General features: G+C 37.4%; 1 protein-coding gene and 1 pseudogene across 11 annotated transcripts in view; one reads left to right on the top strand and one right to left on the bottom strand.

The window, feature by feature from the left end:
* Positions 1 to 18,331, bottom strand: part of LOC135272713 (ankyrin repeat domain-containing protein 36B-like) — a 175,769-nt gene that overhangs the window by 24,795 nt on the left and 132,643 nt on the right. For all 11 annotated transcript variants that reach the window (XR_010340705.1, XR_010340706.1, XM_064371293.1 and 8 more), the window contains exons 12-26: positions 18,207 to 18,235; positions 18,039 to 18,111; positions 16,415 to 16,443; positions 16,240 to 16,312; positions 15,254 to 15,282; positions 15,087 to 15,159; positions 13,438 to 13,466; positions 13,267 to 13,339; positions 11,563 to 11,591; positions 11,396 to 11,468; positions 8,852 to 8,880; positions 8,685 to 8,757; positions 7,000 to 7,028; positions 6,833 to 6,905; positions 1,202 to 1,275 (exon numbers count right to left, since the gene is read on the bottom strand). Coding sequence is in view for 9 of the 11 variants with exons in the window: in XM_064371293.1 (XP_064227363.1) it covers positions 1,202 to 1,275; positions 6,833 to 6,905; positions 7,000 to 7,028; positions 8,685 to 8,757; positions 8,852 to 8,880; positions 11,396 to 11,468; positions 11,563 to 11,591; positions 13,267 to 13,339; positions 13,438 to 13,466; positions 15,087 to 15,159; positions 15,254 to 15,282; positions 16,240 to 16,312; positions 16,415 to 16,443; positions 18,039 to 18,111; positions 18,207 to 18,235 (788 nt within the window). In the remaining 2 variants the exon portion in view is untranslated. The remainder of the gene's footprint in view (positions 1 to 1,201; positions 1,276 to 6,832; positions 6,906 to 6,999; positions 7,029 to 8,684; positions 8,758 to 8,851; positions 8,881 to 11,395; positions 11,469 to 11,562; positions 11,592 to 13,266; positions 13,340 to 13,437; positions 13,467 to 15,086; positions 15,160 to 15,253; positions 15,283 to 16,239; positions 16,313 to 16,414; positions 16,444 to 18,038; positions 18,112 to 18,206; positions 18,236 to 18,331) is intronic.
* On the top strand, positions 3,933 to 4,932 carry LOC135272746 (forkhead box protein H1-like; annotated as a pseudogene).

Below are 18,331 nucleotides of genomic sequence, written 5' to 3'. Positions count from 1 at the left end.
AACAGTGGAAGAGTAATTTGCTAGTTTTGTTTCTCAGATGACTTTTCTGAGTGTGTGTTTTCAAAATAACTTTAAATAATTAAGTGTAAAACGAGAAAAATTAAAAAATAATTAGAATTTAATATTAAACTTCTTAATCTATGTTTACCTACTCCCACATCACTGGATTGTAACTAAGAAGTGAAAAATAATTTGGAATAGCCTAAAATAGGTGAAAAACATAAACCATGAAACTTTCATTTGTCACTGTTTGTTTGGACTAAACTTGACTAATTCATTATGTGTTAAATTTACCAAAAATGAATTATGAGATGACCAGTGGTACTACAAAGGCACCACCACTTAAAAAGATTTTATCACTATACCTACAGTGTACACTTGAGTGTTTTTCCAAACATTACTAAATGATTAGGCAAACTTTAAATTATTAGGAGCCAAAATCAACACCAGTAAGAAAAGCAAATTCTTACATTTTAATGCTAATTATGTATTGTAATATGATTGACAGTGTTATATATTTATATAGATTATAGGCTTAAGTTCTAAGGTCCACTAATGACAGTGGATTTAATACATTTAATAATATTTACAGATTTCCTATATTGAAATACAGCAGGAAGTTATTGTTTGTACACTAATGCCAAAGATGCCGTTCTGCAAGATATGATTCTCTTGATAGACAGCTGAGTTGACTTTATGATCCATTCTCTTCCTGAACATAGTAGCTAAAGTCGGAGATCACAAGGGAAAATAAATTCTTAACTTTGGTATGACTGGCAATAAAAGAAAAAACTGCAAAGTTTGAACCACTAGCAAGAATTACTCCTTTAGAATCCAATAAAGCGGTCATCAGTGTTAAATTGTTCATAATTTCTATTGCTTCAAATTGCAATTCAATATTTGATGTACCTTCTTTATTATAATAGGAAGTTATAAAAATAGAAGTGCAAACAATATCAGGAACTTTTAACTCAATTCCAAGAGTAAAGATTAGATATAAGTTACTATAGATTCCAACACTATTTTGAGTTCTATGACTAGTTAAAATGTTTTTTAAATGGAATATTAAATTACAATCAACTGATACTAAAAGGCTAATCCAAAGGTAAATTCACTTGGAATATGCTATATTACCAAAGCAAGGAAAACAAGATTAAACCAGATATTTGGTCTAATCTATTGATTTTAAATTTTTACATACCCATGGCTGGTTATTTTCATATTCTTCAAACCTCTTTTGCTCTCCCTCTGATGCCATTTTTAAGTCTTGTTCTGCTAAAAAAAAAAATTATATATTTAGTTAAAATGAGCTACACAGAACATTTAGATAAAAGCCATAGTCTTTCTAAAAATAAAAAATAAAATTATTTTATAAATTGAGAGTTTAAATGAAGGTTAATCTTTAGTATAATATTTACTTCTTTAAGAAATGCTTTTAATCCTCCAAAACTTCAGCAAACCACTTGGGGAGGCACTAGATGTCAACAGGTTCGAGCCATACAAACATTGTCAAAGATTCACTCAGAAATTCATCCATCCAACATCAATGAACAAAACCATCAGAAATAAAACAAAAGGTAAAAATCTGGTAGAAACAGATAAAAGTAACAGTACATTGTTCTTTACTTCTTAATAGTAGCTTTATAACAACACACTGAGCCTGCTGTTCATTATTAATGATTTCCAAAATGACTGCTACTGTTTACACTTTCATCAATGTGCAGTCTCTTCTTTATATCCTAAATATTTTCCTCAACTATTCTGATGAATTTCTCTCATCTTTCTTAAAAGATGAAAGACTCAGACAGCTACGTGAAGTCTTCCTTGATTCTGGCTATCTTTCCTCAGATAAACAGTTTTATTTAATATAGGTTTTAAAAATATATATAGTTAAGATTTCAAAAGTGAGATTATGTCTCAACTAACTATAATTAAAATAGAACACTGTATCTATTCCAATGTAAACATGCTGACTGATAATGAGAAAAATACTCTTTAATAAGAATAGCAAATCATGATCCTGAGAGAATAAGTGTCAAAGCTGATGGGAGGATGCTATGGTCTGTCTTTAATGCAATCCATCAGGTTCAATTATACCATTATGCTACAAGTACTTATTATTTTCAACTATTTTTCCTATTATTTAGGAAGTACAAAGTTGTGAGGACACTTCCAATAAATATATAATTTATTTCTCATCAAAGAAACTGTTTAAAATTACACAGCTTAGATAGACAGAATAACAAAAGAACTATTCATTTTTTTTTCATTCTCAGGTGGGCTACTACTATGTCTACATTGCTCATATCCTACAGTTTGGCCCTGTCAAAAAGTTTCTTGATCCACTTATGCAAGAAGATTTTTAAAAACATCAAAATAGTGTATAATAAGTTTCAATGTGTAAATAATAGCCAAAAATGAAAAATTTAATTTTCAGACTTATTAATAACTTTTTATACTTCAAAATCAGTGCAATATTCACTGAATATATCAGTTTTGTTATTCAAATAATGAATGCTATAACTTTTTGTTTCTAAAATTGATTTGATATATCATGCTTATCTCTAAGGTACTTTCATGGAATTGCGATCTTATAAAAAAATAGGTTTCTTATTAAAATCAAAGTTTCTTAGTTCAAATACATTTACTTTGATTAATATCAAAACTTCTATATAACTTTCATGAATTATTCCCACCCCTTCTTTCCTCTTTATTTAACAGTAGTATCTTACATGTATAATTTCTATTTCCTAAATTTTTGTTCCTTCCCCTCTGGCTAGAATGATGCTCAGAAATAATAGCAAAATGATACTTCTGCTTTGACTCTGTCATGTTTTGAACTGCTATCAGATGACAAACAGGTATATGGAAAGGTTCTCAGCATCTCTAATCATCACAGACATGCAAATCAAAGCTACAATGAGGTATCTTCTCACCTCACTTAAAATGGCTTTTATCCAAATGACAGGCATTAAGAAATGCTGGTGAAGATGTGGAGAAAGCGGAACCCCTGTACACCATAGGTGGCATTGTGAATTAGTACAGCCACTATGGAGGACAGTATAGAGAGTCATCAAAAAATTAAAAATACAACTACCCACTTGATCCAACAATCCCATTGCTAGGTAACTACTCAAAAGCAAGGAAATCAGTATTATAAAAGAGAAATCTGCCCTGACATGTTTATTGCAGCACTTCTCACAATAGCCATAATTTGGAATCACTCTAAGTATACATCAACAGACAAATGGATTTAAAAAATATGATACATATACTGCTCAGCCATATGAAAGAATGAAATCCTCTCATTCGGAATAACATGGATGGAACTGGAGGGCATTATGTCAAGTAAAATAATCCAGGCAAAGAAAGAAAAGCTTCACACGTTCTCACTCCTTTGTGGTTGTGAGAAATTTAAAAAATAGAATTCATCGGGTCGGCTGCGGGCGGCCAGGCGATCCCTCTGCGGCTGCAATCTCCTCGGGCCTTGGGTGAGACGGCGAGTGCTCAAAGGCTCCTGGGACGGTGGTGGAAAAAACCGAGTCATCGTGGGCAACCGGATGGACGCCGGCGGAATGAGTGGCAGCTTTTGGGGGTGGTTTCGGCCCGGGACACTGCGGTCGGAGAGGAGCGGTTAGAACTCGGGGAGCCTCCAGCGCCCCACCAAGGAGACCCCAGTGGAGAGGGGTGCCTTAAGACTTAAGGGAAAGGCCCAGCGCGGTGGCTCACGTCTGTGATCCCAGCACTTTGGGAGGAGGCTGAGGCCGGTGGGTCGCTTGAGCCCAGGAGACCAACCTGGGCAACATAGGGAGGCCTTGTCCCTACCAAAAAGTGAGAAATTAGCCGGGCGCTATGGCGCACACCTGTAGTTCCGAGACGCTTAGGCGGGAGGATTGCTTGAGCCCAGGAGGTGGAGGCTGCACTGAGCCCAGATGACACTACTGTACTCCAGCCTGGGCAACAGAGCGAGACCTTGTCTCAAAACAACAACAAAGACTTGTGGGAAAGAACGACGCCTTGCTGACCGAGTGGGGCCAGGCCCCTGCCCACGCTGTCTACGGTCCTGCGTGGGGCCCTGCAGCGGCTCCCGTCTGCGGCCCCCAGAGGCAGAGTCGCCCTCCCAGCCCCCTAAGAGGAGGAAGAAGAGGTACCTGCGACATGACAAGCCCCCTACACCTACTTGGCCGTGATTGCCTTGGTGATTCAGGCCGCACCCTCCCGCAGGCTGAAGCTGGCCCACATCATCCGTCAGGTCCAGGCGGTGTTCCCTCTGTTCAGGGAAGAATACGAGGGCTGGAAAGACTCCATTCGCCACAACCTTTCCTCCAACCGATGCTTCCGCAAGGTGCCCAAGGACCCTGCAAAGCCCCAGGCCAAGGGCAACTTTTGGGTAGTCGACGTGTCTGATCCCAGCCGAGGCACTACGGCTGCAGAACACGGCCCTGTGCAGGCGCTGGCAGAACGGGGGTGCGAGAGGAGCCTTCGCCAAGGACCTGGGCCCCTACGTGCTGCACGGCCGGCCCTATCGGCCTCCCAGTCCCCTGCCGCCACCCAGCGAGGGCTTCAGCATCAAGTCCCCGCTAGGGGTCTCCCGGGAGGGGGCACCCTGGCCGGGGCTAGCTCCACAGAGCAGCCCAGTTCCTACAGGCATGGAGAATAGTGGGGAAGAGGCCGTGCCCACCCCACTCCTGCCCTCCTCTGAGAGGCCTCTGTGGCCCCTCTGCCCCCTTCCGGGCCCCACAAGAGTGGAGGGGGAGGCTTCCCAGGGGGGAGCCATCGGGCCCTCCACCGTCTCCCCAGAGCCTAGGGCCTGGCCTCTCCACTTACTACAGGGCACCTCAGTTCCTGGGGGGCTGTCCGGGGGGGGACACAGGGCCTCCCTCTGGGGGCAGCTGCCTACCTCCTATTTGCCTATCTACACTCCCAATGTAATGCCCTTGGCACCACCGCCCACCTCCTGTCCCGTGTCCACCGTCAACCAGCCCTGCCTACTGAGGTGTGATCTCTGAAACCCGAGGGCCCCCAGGGCTGCTCTGGGATCTAGATACCCTCTTCCAGGGGGTGCCACCCAATAAAAGCATCTATGACGTTTGGATCAGCCACCCTGGCTGATCCAGCCCTGGCAGCCCCAGCCCCAGGCTGACTGCTCTCTTGGTGCAGCCTGTGAGGCCTCTAAGGCAGGGGCTGCTCCTCCCTCCTGCTCCCACCCTCGGCTTGTTGACAGGGAGCCAAGGCTAGTGGGGAGTCTGCAACCACAGCAGCCTCAAAACAGCAGGCAGCAGCCTTGCTGGGAGTCCACGGTGTTTATTGGACTACCTGATGCGTGGCCATGGCCCACCTGGGCACAGCCCTCGCCCCGGTCAGTCATGTCTGTTTCCCTACACCCAGAGGCAAAGCTGGAGGGACAGGGCTGAGCCTGGAATTGCCCTTCCTAGTTTCCTCTTCTCAGCCCACCACCCATCCATCCGTCTCTGGCCATCACCTCCCCTCCCTCCCTTGCTCCAGGCTGCGGGAGGGAGAGCCTAATGGTGAATCCAGCCTGAAGTCCTGCCCTCTCTCATCTATCTGGGAAGGACGTAGCACCTTTTTCAGGAAAGGGGTTAGGGAGTAAAAAGACTGGACCCTACATGATCCTAGTGGTGGGGAAGATAACAGTAAAGGAATTTGCAACATTTAAAAAAAAAAAAAAAGAACTCATGGAGATGGAGAATAAAATCAATGTTACCACAGTATAGGAAGGGTTTGAGGGTGGTAGGAAATGAGGATGCTTAATAAGTATGAACTATAGTTAGATACAATAAATAAAATGTAGCATTTTATAGTACAAAAACATGACTACAGTCAGCAATAACTTGTACATTTTAGCATTACTGAGGGAGTAAAAATTAAAAGACAGCACAAAGAAATTGTGAATGCTTGAGGTGATGGATAACCCATTAACCATGATGTGATTATTACACATTGTATGCCTCTATCAAAATATCCCATTTATTCCATAAACATAAGCACATACAATTTACACATTAAAATTAAAAACAAAAATATATATATAAAGTAACACACACATACACAGACACACACCGTGCTAATCAAAACATCTGATTGGCTTAATATAATAAGGGTAACAAAACAGACCAGAACCTATAAAAGTTAAATATGTTACCAAGTAAAATATTTCATTAGATAAAAACTATACTTCGAATTGACTTTTAAAGCAAAACAAATATTTTAGAGTATCAAAATTGATCTCTTTAAATTGCTAAAAACTATTGAAATTCCAAATCAAAAACTTCAGAGTATCCAAATATAAAAGCAGAAACATCTGAATACACCCTTATTTTTCAGGTCATGTGTGGTGGCTAACTCCTGTAATCCCAGCACTTTGGGAAGCCAAGGCAGACGGATCGCCTGAGGTCAGGAGTTCAAGACCAGCCTGACCAACATGGAGAAACCCCATCTTTACTAAAAATACAAAATTAGCCAGGCATGGTTGTGCATGCCTCTAATCCCAGCTACTCAGGAGGCTGAGGCAGGAGAATCCCTTGAACCCAGGAGGCAGAGGTTGCAAGATTATGCCATTGCACTCCAGCCTGGAAAACAAGAGCGAAATTCCCTTTCAAAAAACAACACAAAACCTTATATTTTAAAAATATACTTTCCTTATGTGTGTAAATCTGATTTTTAAAAACATAAAAAAGATAACAGCTATATTATTTATAAGAAATCCTGAAATAAAACATAAAAAAAAATAATTGAGAATGAAAAGACTATGAGCATTACAAATAGATTAATGTACTCCTTTCCAGAGTTAAATTTGCATTGCAAAGTTTACCTGGCAAGGATGTTTGTACATCCTTCATTTTGATGGCTATATTCAGAACAGAATCTTTATTTTCAGTTGTAACCTGAATGGGTTTTAAAATAAAATGATTAGCACATGATGTATGTTGTATAGGATATGATGTTAATAATTAAATATATAAATATAAGAGTAATTACCTTCAAGGTGGGAAGATTTTCAGGATATTCTAACAAGCAAAAAAATATATATATAATCAATCATATGTGAATACGGTAAGGCCAATCATACATTCATGGAGTGTTAGCATCAAACTAAATACTCTTGCTTGTGTTAGTGTAGGATTTCATGTTTTTCTAGTTTATTTCTTTGAGACAGTAACATGACAGAAATACACTGAAGAAAATGAGAATACCGCCTTCAAAAAACATATACTTACAAGTTAAAAAGTGAGATTATGCACCATGTCTATCAATAAAAGAAAGTATTGCTATCAATGTGGATAAGCTAATAAGAGAAATGTGATCTAAAATCAGAGGAGCAACTCATACACCTGGAAATCAATGTCAAAGCAGGTGGTACATACTCCTGCACATCTTTCATGCAAGACATCAGAAGGATTTATACCATTATGCTACAAACATTCATCATGCTCTTTCACTTGCCCAATAACTAAGAAGATACACAATAACAATGACACTTCAGTTGAGTGTATACTTCACATCTCTTCAGTGGAAGTGTCCTGAATTGAGCCGTTTGGATATATGTTTGGTGAATCCTAGTAGATAATATTCCTTATTTATCATAACCATGTGGTGTAATAATGTGCCTACATTTCTTGTATCCTCTAGTTTAGCCTTCTGAAAGTTTCTTCATCCACTCATGGCAAGAAGATAAAATATATAAACCCCATCAAAAAGTACAATAAATTATACATACTTATACAAAATGGAATTGCTATAGGCATTAGATATTAATAACCTTTTATATTTGGAAATCAGTACAATATTCATTGAAAGTAACCATTTTAGGATTCAGTTAATGCATTCAACATTACTTTTTTCTAAAATTAGTCTAGTTTGGAGTATCACTTTAATCTATAAAGAATTTTCATTAAATAGCTATTTTAATAAAAAAGCTAGCAAAAAACCTAATGCTTTCATATTAAATTTTAACTCATCTGAATAACTAATAAAAAATATATCTCTGATGTCTGATAGTAATAAACAGGAATAATGAGTCACTGTGGTTTATCCCAATTCTACACTCCTTCCAGATTCCAGTAGTCATTGGAGAAGCCAGAAATCAAATCTGGTAGGCAAATATTCTAAATACATCTGAAGTGAGTTCACCCAGGTTTCCTCAGCAGAAGCCCCAAAATTACCTAAAAAACTTATTCCTTCCCCTCTTTCCTGCCTTGTAATCCCTCTTTCTTGATGAAAATAATTACATCAGTGGTCACATTGCTTCTCATTCTACAGAGTTTATGGATTATTATGACAACTTCTTCCCTCTGGTTTTAGCAGTACCATCAGACATCTATAATTTCTATTACTTCGTCTCTTTCTCCTTCCCCTCTCCAATGAAACATGCTATGAAATAAGAGCAAAATTATGCTGTCCCCTGATCCTTTTATGTCTTGAACTGCTTTCCAATAGTTCTTCTTCCTGATTTCAATGTACAGAAGTCTATAACCTGGCTATTCAGATCATGGCCAAGGACCAGCAGCATCAGCATCACCTGAGAACGTACTAGAAATGCAGAATCTCAGGCCTGCTGAATCAGAATGTGCATTTTCAAAGAGCCCCGTGCTGATTTATTCAGGGGTGGGAAGCCCTCTTCTATCTTTAGTGCACATGACATTAAATATCTATTGCTAAATTACCTGCTCCAGATTTTTCAACAACCGTTATTCCTGTGGCAATATTTGAAAGAGAAACTTTCTTTTTACTTATAGCCTGAATGGAATGAGAAACAAAATAATCAATAAATAATATATACTTCATAGATTATATAATTAGTAATTCAACATATAAATGAAAGAGTCATTACCTTCCAGGCCGGTTGTTTCTGAGAAGACACTGAAAAGCAAAATGGATATATAATCAATCATATGTAACTATGATAAAGCCAACCATACATTAATGCAGTGTTAGCATCAAGCTGTATCCTCCTGCCTGTACTGAAGCAGGAGATGAGGGCAGAAAAACAAATTTTCCTCCTTGCCTTTGGTATAAGCAAACTTCCCTGAGTCCTTCCCCCTCCTGTGGAACTGTACCCTGCTCTGCAAGTTTTATGAGTTTATAGATTCTTGTATTCTTGTTCTCTATAGCTAATAACTGCAAGTTTTCTGTTTTTCATCTAAGCAGCACAGTGAAGGTCATGAGATACGTCTGAGCAAGTCTGGATTGCAGCCATCTAGGTGCCATAGCAAAGGATGCAAGATAAGCTTGTGTGAGGCTCTTCAGCAACCTAGATAACGGCCATCTAGGTCACATAGCAAAAGTCGTATGTAAGCCTGAGTTATAGGCTCGTCATTGCTTGATAAACTGCCTTTGTTCTGCTCTTGTATTTTGTGTATAAAAGTCAAGCCCTGGGCCAGGCGTGGTGGCTCACGCCTGTAATCCCAGCACTTTGGGAGGCCGAGGCAGGTGGATCACGAGGTCAAGAGATCGAGACCATCCTAGTCAACATGGTGAAACCCCGTCTCTACTAAAAATACAAAAAATTAGCTGGGCATGGTGGCACGTGCCTGTAATCCCAGCTACTCAGGAGGCTGAGGCAGGGAGAATTGCCTGAACCCAGGAGGCAGAGGTTGCGGTGAGCCAAGATCAAGCCATTGCACTCCAACCTGGGTAACAAGAGTGAAACTCCAACTCAAAAAAAAAAAAAAAAAAAAGTCAAGCCTTGTCTTTGTTCAGAGCTCAGCCTTTGAATGCAAATCTGTTGAACTGGTGCACACCTTAATGAAATCCTCCTGTTCCACCAATTGGTCTCTCTGGTCTCCTGATTCCCGTAACAGTACTAGTGTAGAATTTGATGTTTTATAGATTATGTCTTTGGGACAGGAACATGAGGAAATATACTGAAGAAAATAGGAATACAGGCTTCCACAAAATATACAGTTATAAAATTACAAAGAGATATTATGCATCATATGTATATTACCAAAATAAAAAGTATCAATATCAATGTGGATATGCTGAGTGATGAGGACCAATGTGATCTAAAATCAGAGGAGCAACTCATACACCTGGGAATCAATGTCAAAGCAGGTGGTACATACTCCCGAATGTCTTTCATGAAAGATATCAGAAGAATTTATACCATTATACTACAAACATTCATCATGCTCTTTAACTTGCCTGATAACTGAAAAGATACACAATCACAATGACACTTCGATTGAATGTACACTTCATGACTCTTCAGTGGAAATGTCCTCAATTGATCAGCCTGGATATATGTTTAGTGAATCTTAGCAGATAATATTCATTATTTTTCATACCCATGTGGTGTAATAATGTGCCTACATTTCTTATATCCTGTAGTTTAGCCTTTCTGAAAGTTTCTTCATCCACTCATGACAACCAGGTATAATATAAAAGCCTCAAGAAAAAGTATCGTTAATTATCGATTTTGACATATTTCTACAAAATAAAACTCCTACACAGATTAGTTATTAACAAGCTTTTACATTCAAAAATCATTCCAATATTCATTGAAAAAAAAATTTTAAAAGTCAATTAATAAATTCAACATTATTGTTGTTTCTAAAATAGTCTTGTTTAAAGTATCATGTTATTCTCTAAGGAATTTTCATTAAATAGCTATTTTATCCAAGAGTTAGCTCCCTGAACAACGAAGACAATATATTCATATTCAAATTTATCTAATTTGTATAACTAAAATCAACAAAACATGTATTTCTGATGCCTAAGAGTAATATAGAAGAGTAATAAGTCAGGGTGGTTAATGCCAATTATAGCACTTTTTCTTGCTTCAAGTCATTCCTGGAGCAGCCAAAATCAAATCTTCTTATATGTAAATATTCAAAATGAATGTGAAATGAGTTCATTCAGGTTTCCTCAGCAGATATCCCAAAATTAAATAAATAACTTCTTTTTTTCCCTCCTTCCTGACTCACATTTCCTCTTTCTTGAGGAAAATAATTACTACATCAGTGATTTCCTTAGTTCTCATTCTACAATGTTCATGTGTCATTATGATCACTTCTTCCCTCTAATTCTAGCAATACTATCTGGTGCCTACAATTTCTTTTACTTCATCTCTTTCTCCTTTCTCTGTTTATGAAAACATAGCTGTAGATGTAAAGCAAATTATGCTGCCGCTGAGACTGTTACATCTTGAACTGCTCTCTGATGGCTCTTCTTTCCAATTACAATGTAGAAAGGTCTATAATCTTACTATTTAGATCATGGCCAAGGAACAGCAGCACCAACATCTCCCAAGAATCTCAGCCCTGCTGAATCAGAATGTACAGCTTCAATGAGCCACCCACTCATTTATTTTGGGGAAAAGGCATTCTCTTCTATCTTGAGTAAACATGACATTAATTGTGAATTGCAAAATTACCTGTCTCAGATTTTTGCCCATCCTTTATTTCTGTGGCTATATTCAAAACAGAATCTTTCTTGTCAATTGTAGCCTGAATGGGATGTAAAACAAAATAATCAATACATAAAATATATTTCATAGACTATACAGTTAATAGTTCAAAATATAAATGAGAGTGTAATTACCTTTAAGTCCAGCTGTTTCTGAGAATACACTGAAATCAAAAGGGATATGTAATCAATCATATGTAAATGTAATAAAGGTGTCCATGTATTCATGTAGTATTAGCACCAAGCTGTATCCTCCTGCCTGTATTACTGGATGCTTAGATGTTTTACACTTTGTGTCTTGAAACAGGATCATGACAGAAATACACAGAAGAAAATAGATATAAAGGTTTCACAAAACATAAACTTCCAATTTCAAAAGTAATAATATTTTCATATGTCTATTACTACAATAAAAACTTGTTATTATCAATGTGGATATGCTGAGTAATGAGGACCAATGTGATGTAATATCAGAGAGGCAACACATACACCTGGGAATCAATGTCAAAGCAGATGGTAAAGGCTCTCGTATGTTTTTCATGCAAGACATTGGAAGGATTTATACCATCATACAACAAATATTCATCATGCTTTTTGACCTGCCTGATAATTAAGCAGGTACAAAATGACAATGACACTTTAGTTGAATGTACACTTCATAACTTCTCAGTGGAAGTATCCTGAATTGATCAACTTACATATATGTTTGGTGAATTCTACTATATAATATTCTTTATTTCTCATATCCATGTGGTGTAATAATGTGACTACATTTCTGGCATCCTCTAGTATAGCCTTCAGAAAGTTTCTTAATCCACTCGTGGCAAGAAGACATAATACATAAACCTCACAAAAAAGTATGACAAATTATTAAATTTGACATACATATACAAAATAAAGTTACTACAAGGATTAGATGTGAGGAAGCTTTACATTTAGAAATCACTCCCATATTCATAGAAATAACTACTTTAAGAGTCAATTAATGAATTCAACATTATTATTTCTAAAAAGTTCTGGTTTGAAGTATAATGTTGTTCTCTAAAGCATTTTCATAAATTACTTTTTTATCCAAAAGTTAGCTCTTTGATAAAAGAAGACTAAGTATGCATATTCATGTTTATCCCATTTGAATAATATCAACAAAACATATATCTCTGATGCCTAATAGTAACGTAGAAAAGTAATGAGTCAGGGTGGTTTATCTCATTTCTAACACACTTTCCTGCCTCCAGTAGTTCCCAGAGAAGCCAAAATCCAATCTTCTTTAATGCAAATATTCTAAATGCATCTGAAGGGAGTTCACTCAGGTTTCCTCAGCAGAATCCTCAAAATTACATGAATAACTTCTCCTTTTCCCTCTTTCGTGCCTCACAATCTCTCTTCCATAAGGAAAGTAATTACTAAATCAGTAGTGTCCTTAGTTGTTGTGCTACACTGTTTATGGGTTATTATGATCACTTCTTCCCCGTTTTGGCAATATCGTCTGAAGCCTATAATTTCTATTATTTCGTCTCCTTCTCTTTCCCCTCTTGATGAAAACATGCTGCAGAACTAAAGAAAAATTATGCTGTCCCCTGAGTCTGGTATGTCTTCAACTGCTCTTTAATGGTTCTTCTTCCCAATTTCAATGTAGGGAAGACTATAATCTTACTACTCAGATCAAGGCCAAGGACCAGCAGCATCAGCGTCAACCAAGAAATTATTACGAATGCAGAATCCCAGGCCTCCTCAATCAGAATGTGCGGCTTCACTGAGCCTTCCGCTGATTTGTTCAAAAAATAGAAGTTCTCTTCAGTCTTGAGGGAACACGACATTAAATGTGTATTGCAAAATTACCTGTCCCAGATTGGTCTCCATCCTTTACTTCGCTGGCTATAACTGCAACAGATGTTTTCTTGTCACTTGGAGCCTGAATGGGATTTGAAACAAAATAATCAATACATTAAGTATATTTCATAGAGTATATATAGAGTTGATAATTAAAAATATAAATGAGAGTGTAATTACCTTCGAGGCTGGTTGTTTCACAGAAGACACTGAAAATAAAAAGGGATATATAATCAATGATACGTAAATACGATAAAGTTAACCATACATTCGTGCAGTGTTAGCATCAAGCTTTATCCCCCTGCTTGTATTAGCGTAGGCTTTGATGTTTCATACTTTGTGTTTTGGAACAGGAACATGACAGAAATACACTGAGGAGAACAGAAATACAGGCTTCATGAAACATACACTCACCGATCTAAAATCAGAGGAGCAACTCATACACCTGGGAATCAATATCAAAGCAGGAGGTACTATTCCCGCATGTCTTTCATGCAACACATCAGAAGAATTTATACCATTGTACTACAAATATTCATCAGGCTCTGTAACTTGCCCGACAACGGAGAAGGTACACAATTACAATGACACTTCAGTTGAATGTATACTTCATAGTATACATTCATATTCATACTTCATGTCTCTGCAGGGGAAAGGTCCTAAATAGATCAGCTTGGATGTATGTTTGGTGAATACGCGTACATAATATTCATTATTACTCACACCCATGTGGTGTAATAATTTTCAACATTTCTGATATCCTCTAGTTTAGCTTTCTGGAAGTTTCTTCACACACTCATGCAACACGATATGACACATAAGCCTCAATATACAGTATCAGCCTTTATCGGTTTTGACATACTTCTACTAAAAAAACTACTACAAGCATTAGATATTAATAAGTTTTACATTCAGATATCACTCCAATATTCATTGAAAATAACCATTTTTGGAGGCAGTAAATGAATTCAACATAATTTTTGTTTCTAAAATAGTCTTCTTTGAGGTATCATGTTATCCTCTAAAGAAATTTCATTAAATAGCTATTTTATCTAAGAGTTAGCTCCTTGAACAATGGAGCCAATGTATTCATACTCTAGCTTATCTTATTTTTAATAATTAAAATCAACAAAACATCTATCTCTGATGCCTAATAGCAACAAAGAAGAGTAATGATTCACCGAGGTTTAGCCCAGTTCTAGCACTCTTTCCTGTTTCTGGTAGTTTCTGGAGCAGCCAAAATCAAATCTTCTTTTACGCAAATATTCTAAATAAATCCAAAGTGAGTTCACTCACGTTTCCTCAGCAGAAACCCCTAAATTACATACATAACCTCTTCTTTTCCCTCCTTGCTGCCTCACAATCCCTCTTCCTTGGAGAAAATAATTTTTGCATCAATGGTCTCATTAGTTCTCTCATTCTACAGTGTTTATGGGTTATTACAATCACTTCTTCCCTCCGGTTTCAGCAAAACAACCTAGTGTCTATCATCCCTATTACTACATCTCTTTTTCCTTTCCTTCCTGAAGAAAACATGCTGTAGAATTAAGGCAAAATTATGCTGTTCCTTGAGCTTGCTATGTCTTGAATTGCTCTTCAGAGGTTCTTCTATTTAATTTCAATGTAGAAAAGTTTATAATCGTACTACTCAGATCATGGACAAGGACCAGCAGCATCACTGGTGCTAAATAACTTATTACAAATGCAGAATCTCAGGCTTCCTGAATCACAATGTACACTTTCAATGAGCCCCCTGCTGATTTATTTGGGAAGGGAAGTTCCCTTTTATCCTGAGTGAACATGACATTAAATGCGTATTGCAGAATTACCTCTCTCAGATTTTGATCCATCCTTTTTATCTGTGGCTGGATTCGAAACAGGGTCTTTCTTTTTACGTGTAACCTGAATGGGATTTGAAGCAAAATAATCAGCACATAAAGTATATTTCACAGACTATACAGTTAATAGTTCAAAATACAAATGAGAGTGTAATTACCTTCCAGGTCCATTTTTTCTGAGAAGACACTGAAAAGAGAAAGGGATACATAATAAATCATATGTAAATATGATAAAGATATCCATACATTGATGCAGTGTTAGCATCAACCTGTATTTTCCTGCCTGTATTAGTGTAGGCTTTGATGTTTTATACTTTCTGTCTTGGGACAGGAATGTGACAGAAAAACACTGAAGAAAACAGGAAATCAGGCTTCCAAGAGTTAGCTCCTTGAACAACAAAGACAATGTATTCATATTCAAGTTTATCTCATTTTTATAACTAAAACAAAAAAATATATATCTCTGTTGCCTAACAGTAACAAAGAGGAGCAATGAGTCAGTGTGGTTTATCTCAATTCCAGCACTCTTTCTGCTTCCAGTAGTTCCTGGAGCAGCCACAGTCAAATCTTCTTTTATGTAAATATTCTAAATGCATCTGAAGGGAGTTCACTCAGGTTTCCTCAGCAGAATCCCCAAAATTGCATAAATACCTTCTTTTTTTCCCTCCTTCCTGCCTCACAATCTCTCTTCCTTAAGGAAAGTAATTACTCCATCAGTGGTGTCCTTAGTTCTTGTTCTACAGTGTTTATGGGTTATTACCATCACTTCTTCCCTCTGGTTTTGGCAATATCGTCTGAGGCCTATAATTTCTATTACTTCATCTCCTCTTTTCCCTCTTGATGAAAACATGCTGTAGAACTAAAGCAAAATTATGCTGTCCCCTGAGTCTGGTATGTCTTCAACTGCTCTTTAATGGTTCTTCTTCCCAATTTCAATGTAGGGAAGTCTATAATCTTACTACTCAGATCAAGGCCAAGGACCAGCAGCATCAGCGTCAACCGAGAAATTATTATGAATGCAGAAACCCAGGCCTGCTCAATCACAATGTGCAGCTTCACTGAGCCTTCCGCTGATTTGTTCAAAAAATAGAAGTTCTCTTCAATCTTGAGGGAACATGACATTAAATGTGTATTGCAAAATTACCTGTCCCAGATTTGTCTCCATCCTTTACTTCTCTGGCTATAACTGAAACAGATGTTTTCTTGTCACGTGGAGCCTGAATGGGATTTGAAACAAAATAATCGATACATTAAGTATATTTCATAGACTATATATATAGAGAGTGAATAATTAAAAATATAAATGAGAGTGTAATTACCTTCGAGGCTGGTTGTTTCACAGAAGACACTGAAAAGAAAAAGGGATATATAATCAATCATATGCAAATACGATAAAGTTAACCACACCTTCATGCAGTGTTAGCATCAAGCTTTATCCCCCTGTCTGTATTAGCGTAGGCTTTGATGTTTCATACTTTGTGTTTTGGAACAGGAACATGACAGAAATACACTGAGGAGAACAGAAATACAGGCTTCATGAAACATACACTCACCGATCTAAAATCAGAGGAGCAACTCATACACCTGGGAATCAATGTCAAAGCAGGAGGTACTATTCCCACATGTCTTTCATGCAACACATCAGAAGAATTTATACCATTGTACTACAAATATTCATCAGGCTCTGTAACTTGCCCGACAACTGAGAAGGTACACAATTACAATGACACTTCAGTTGAATGTATACTTCATGTCTCTGCAGGGGAAAGGTCCTGAATAGATCAGCTTGGATATATGTTTGCTGAATACTCGTACATAATATTCATTATTACTCACACCCATGTGGTGTAATAATTTTCAACATTTCTGGTATCCCCTAGTTTAGCTTTCTGGAAGTTTCTTCACACACTCATGCAACACGATATGACACATAAGCCTCAATAAACAGTATCAGCCTTTATCGGTTTTGACATACTTCTACTAAAAAAAAATACTACAAGCATTGGATATTAATAAGCTTTTACATTCAGATATCACTCCAATATTCATCAAAATAACCATTTTTGGAGGCAGTAAATGAATTCAACATAATTTTTGTTTCTAAAATAGTCTTCTTAGAGGTATCATGTTATCCTCTAAAGAAATTTCATTAAATAGCTATTTTATCCAAGAGTTAGCTCCTTGACCAATGGAGCCCATGTATTCATATTCTAGTTTATCTTACTTTTAATAATTAAAATCAACAAAACATCTATCTCTGATGCCTAATAGCAACAAAGAAGAGTAATGAGTCACCGTGGTTTATCCCAGTTCTAGCACTCTTTCCTGTTTCTGGTAGTTTCTGGAGCAGTCAAAATCAAATCTTGTTTTACGCAAATATTCTAAATAAATCCAAAGTGAGTTCACTCATGTTTCCTCAGCAGAAACCCCTAAATTACATACATAACCTCTTCTTTTCCCTCCTTGCTGCCTCACAATCCCTCTTCCTTGGAGAAAATAATTTTTGCATCAATGGTCTCATTAGTTCTCTCATTCTACAGTGTTTATGGTTTATTACAATCACTTCTTCCCTCTGGTTTCAGCAAAACAACCTAGTGTCTATCATCTCTATTACTACATCTCTTTTTCCTTTCCTTCCTGAAGAAAACATGCTGTAGAATTAAAGCAAAAATACGCTGTCCCTTGAGCTTGCTATGTCTTGAATTGCTCTTCAGAGGTTCTTCTATTTAATTTCAATGTAGAAAAGTTTATAATCGTACTACTCAGATCACGGACAAGGACCAGCAGCATCACTGGTGCTAAATAACTTATTACAAATGCAGAATCTCAGGCTTCCTGAATCACAACGTACACTTTCAATGAGCCCCCTGTTGATTTATTTGGGAAGGGAAGTTCCCTTTTATCCTGAGTGAACATGACATTAAATGTGTATTGCAGAATTACCTGTCTCAGATTTTGATCCATCCGTTTCTTCTGTGGCTGTATTCGAAACAGGATCTTTCTTGTGACGTTTAACCTGAATGCAAATTTGAAGCAAAATAATCAGCACATAAAGTATATTTCACAGACCATACAGTTAATAGTTCAAAATACAAATGAGAGTGTAATTACCTTCCAGGCCCATTTTTTCTGAGAAGCCTCTGAAAAGAAAAAGGGATACATAATAAATCATATGTAAATATGATAAAGATATCCATACATTGATGCAGTGTTAGCATCAACCTGTATTTTCCTGC

This window comes from Aotus nancymaae, unplaced genomic scaffold (assembly GCF_030222135.1).
Source record: "Aotus nancymaae isolate 86718 unplaced genomic scaffold, 86718_ANA_hifiasm-v0.15.2.pri h1tg000131l, whole genome shotgun sequence".
Taxonomy (NCBI): domain Eukaryota; kingdom Metazoa; phylum Chordata; class Mammalia; order Primates; family Aotidae; genus Aotus; species Aotus nancymaae.
Note: the sequence above shows the minus strand (reverse complement) of the source record. Positions and strands in the feature narration are given on the sequence as shown.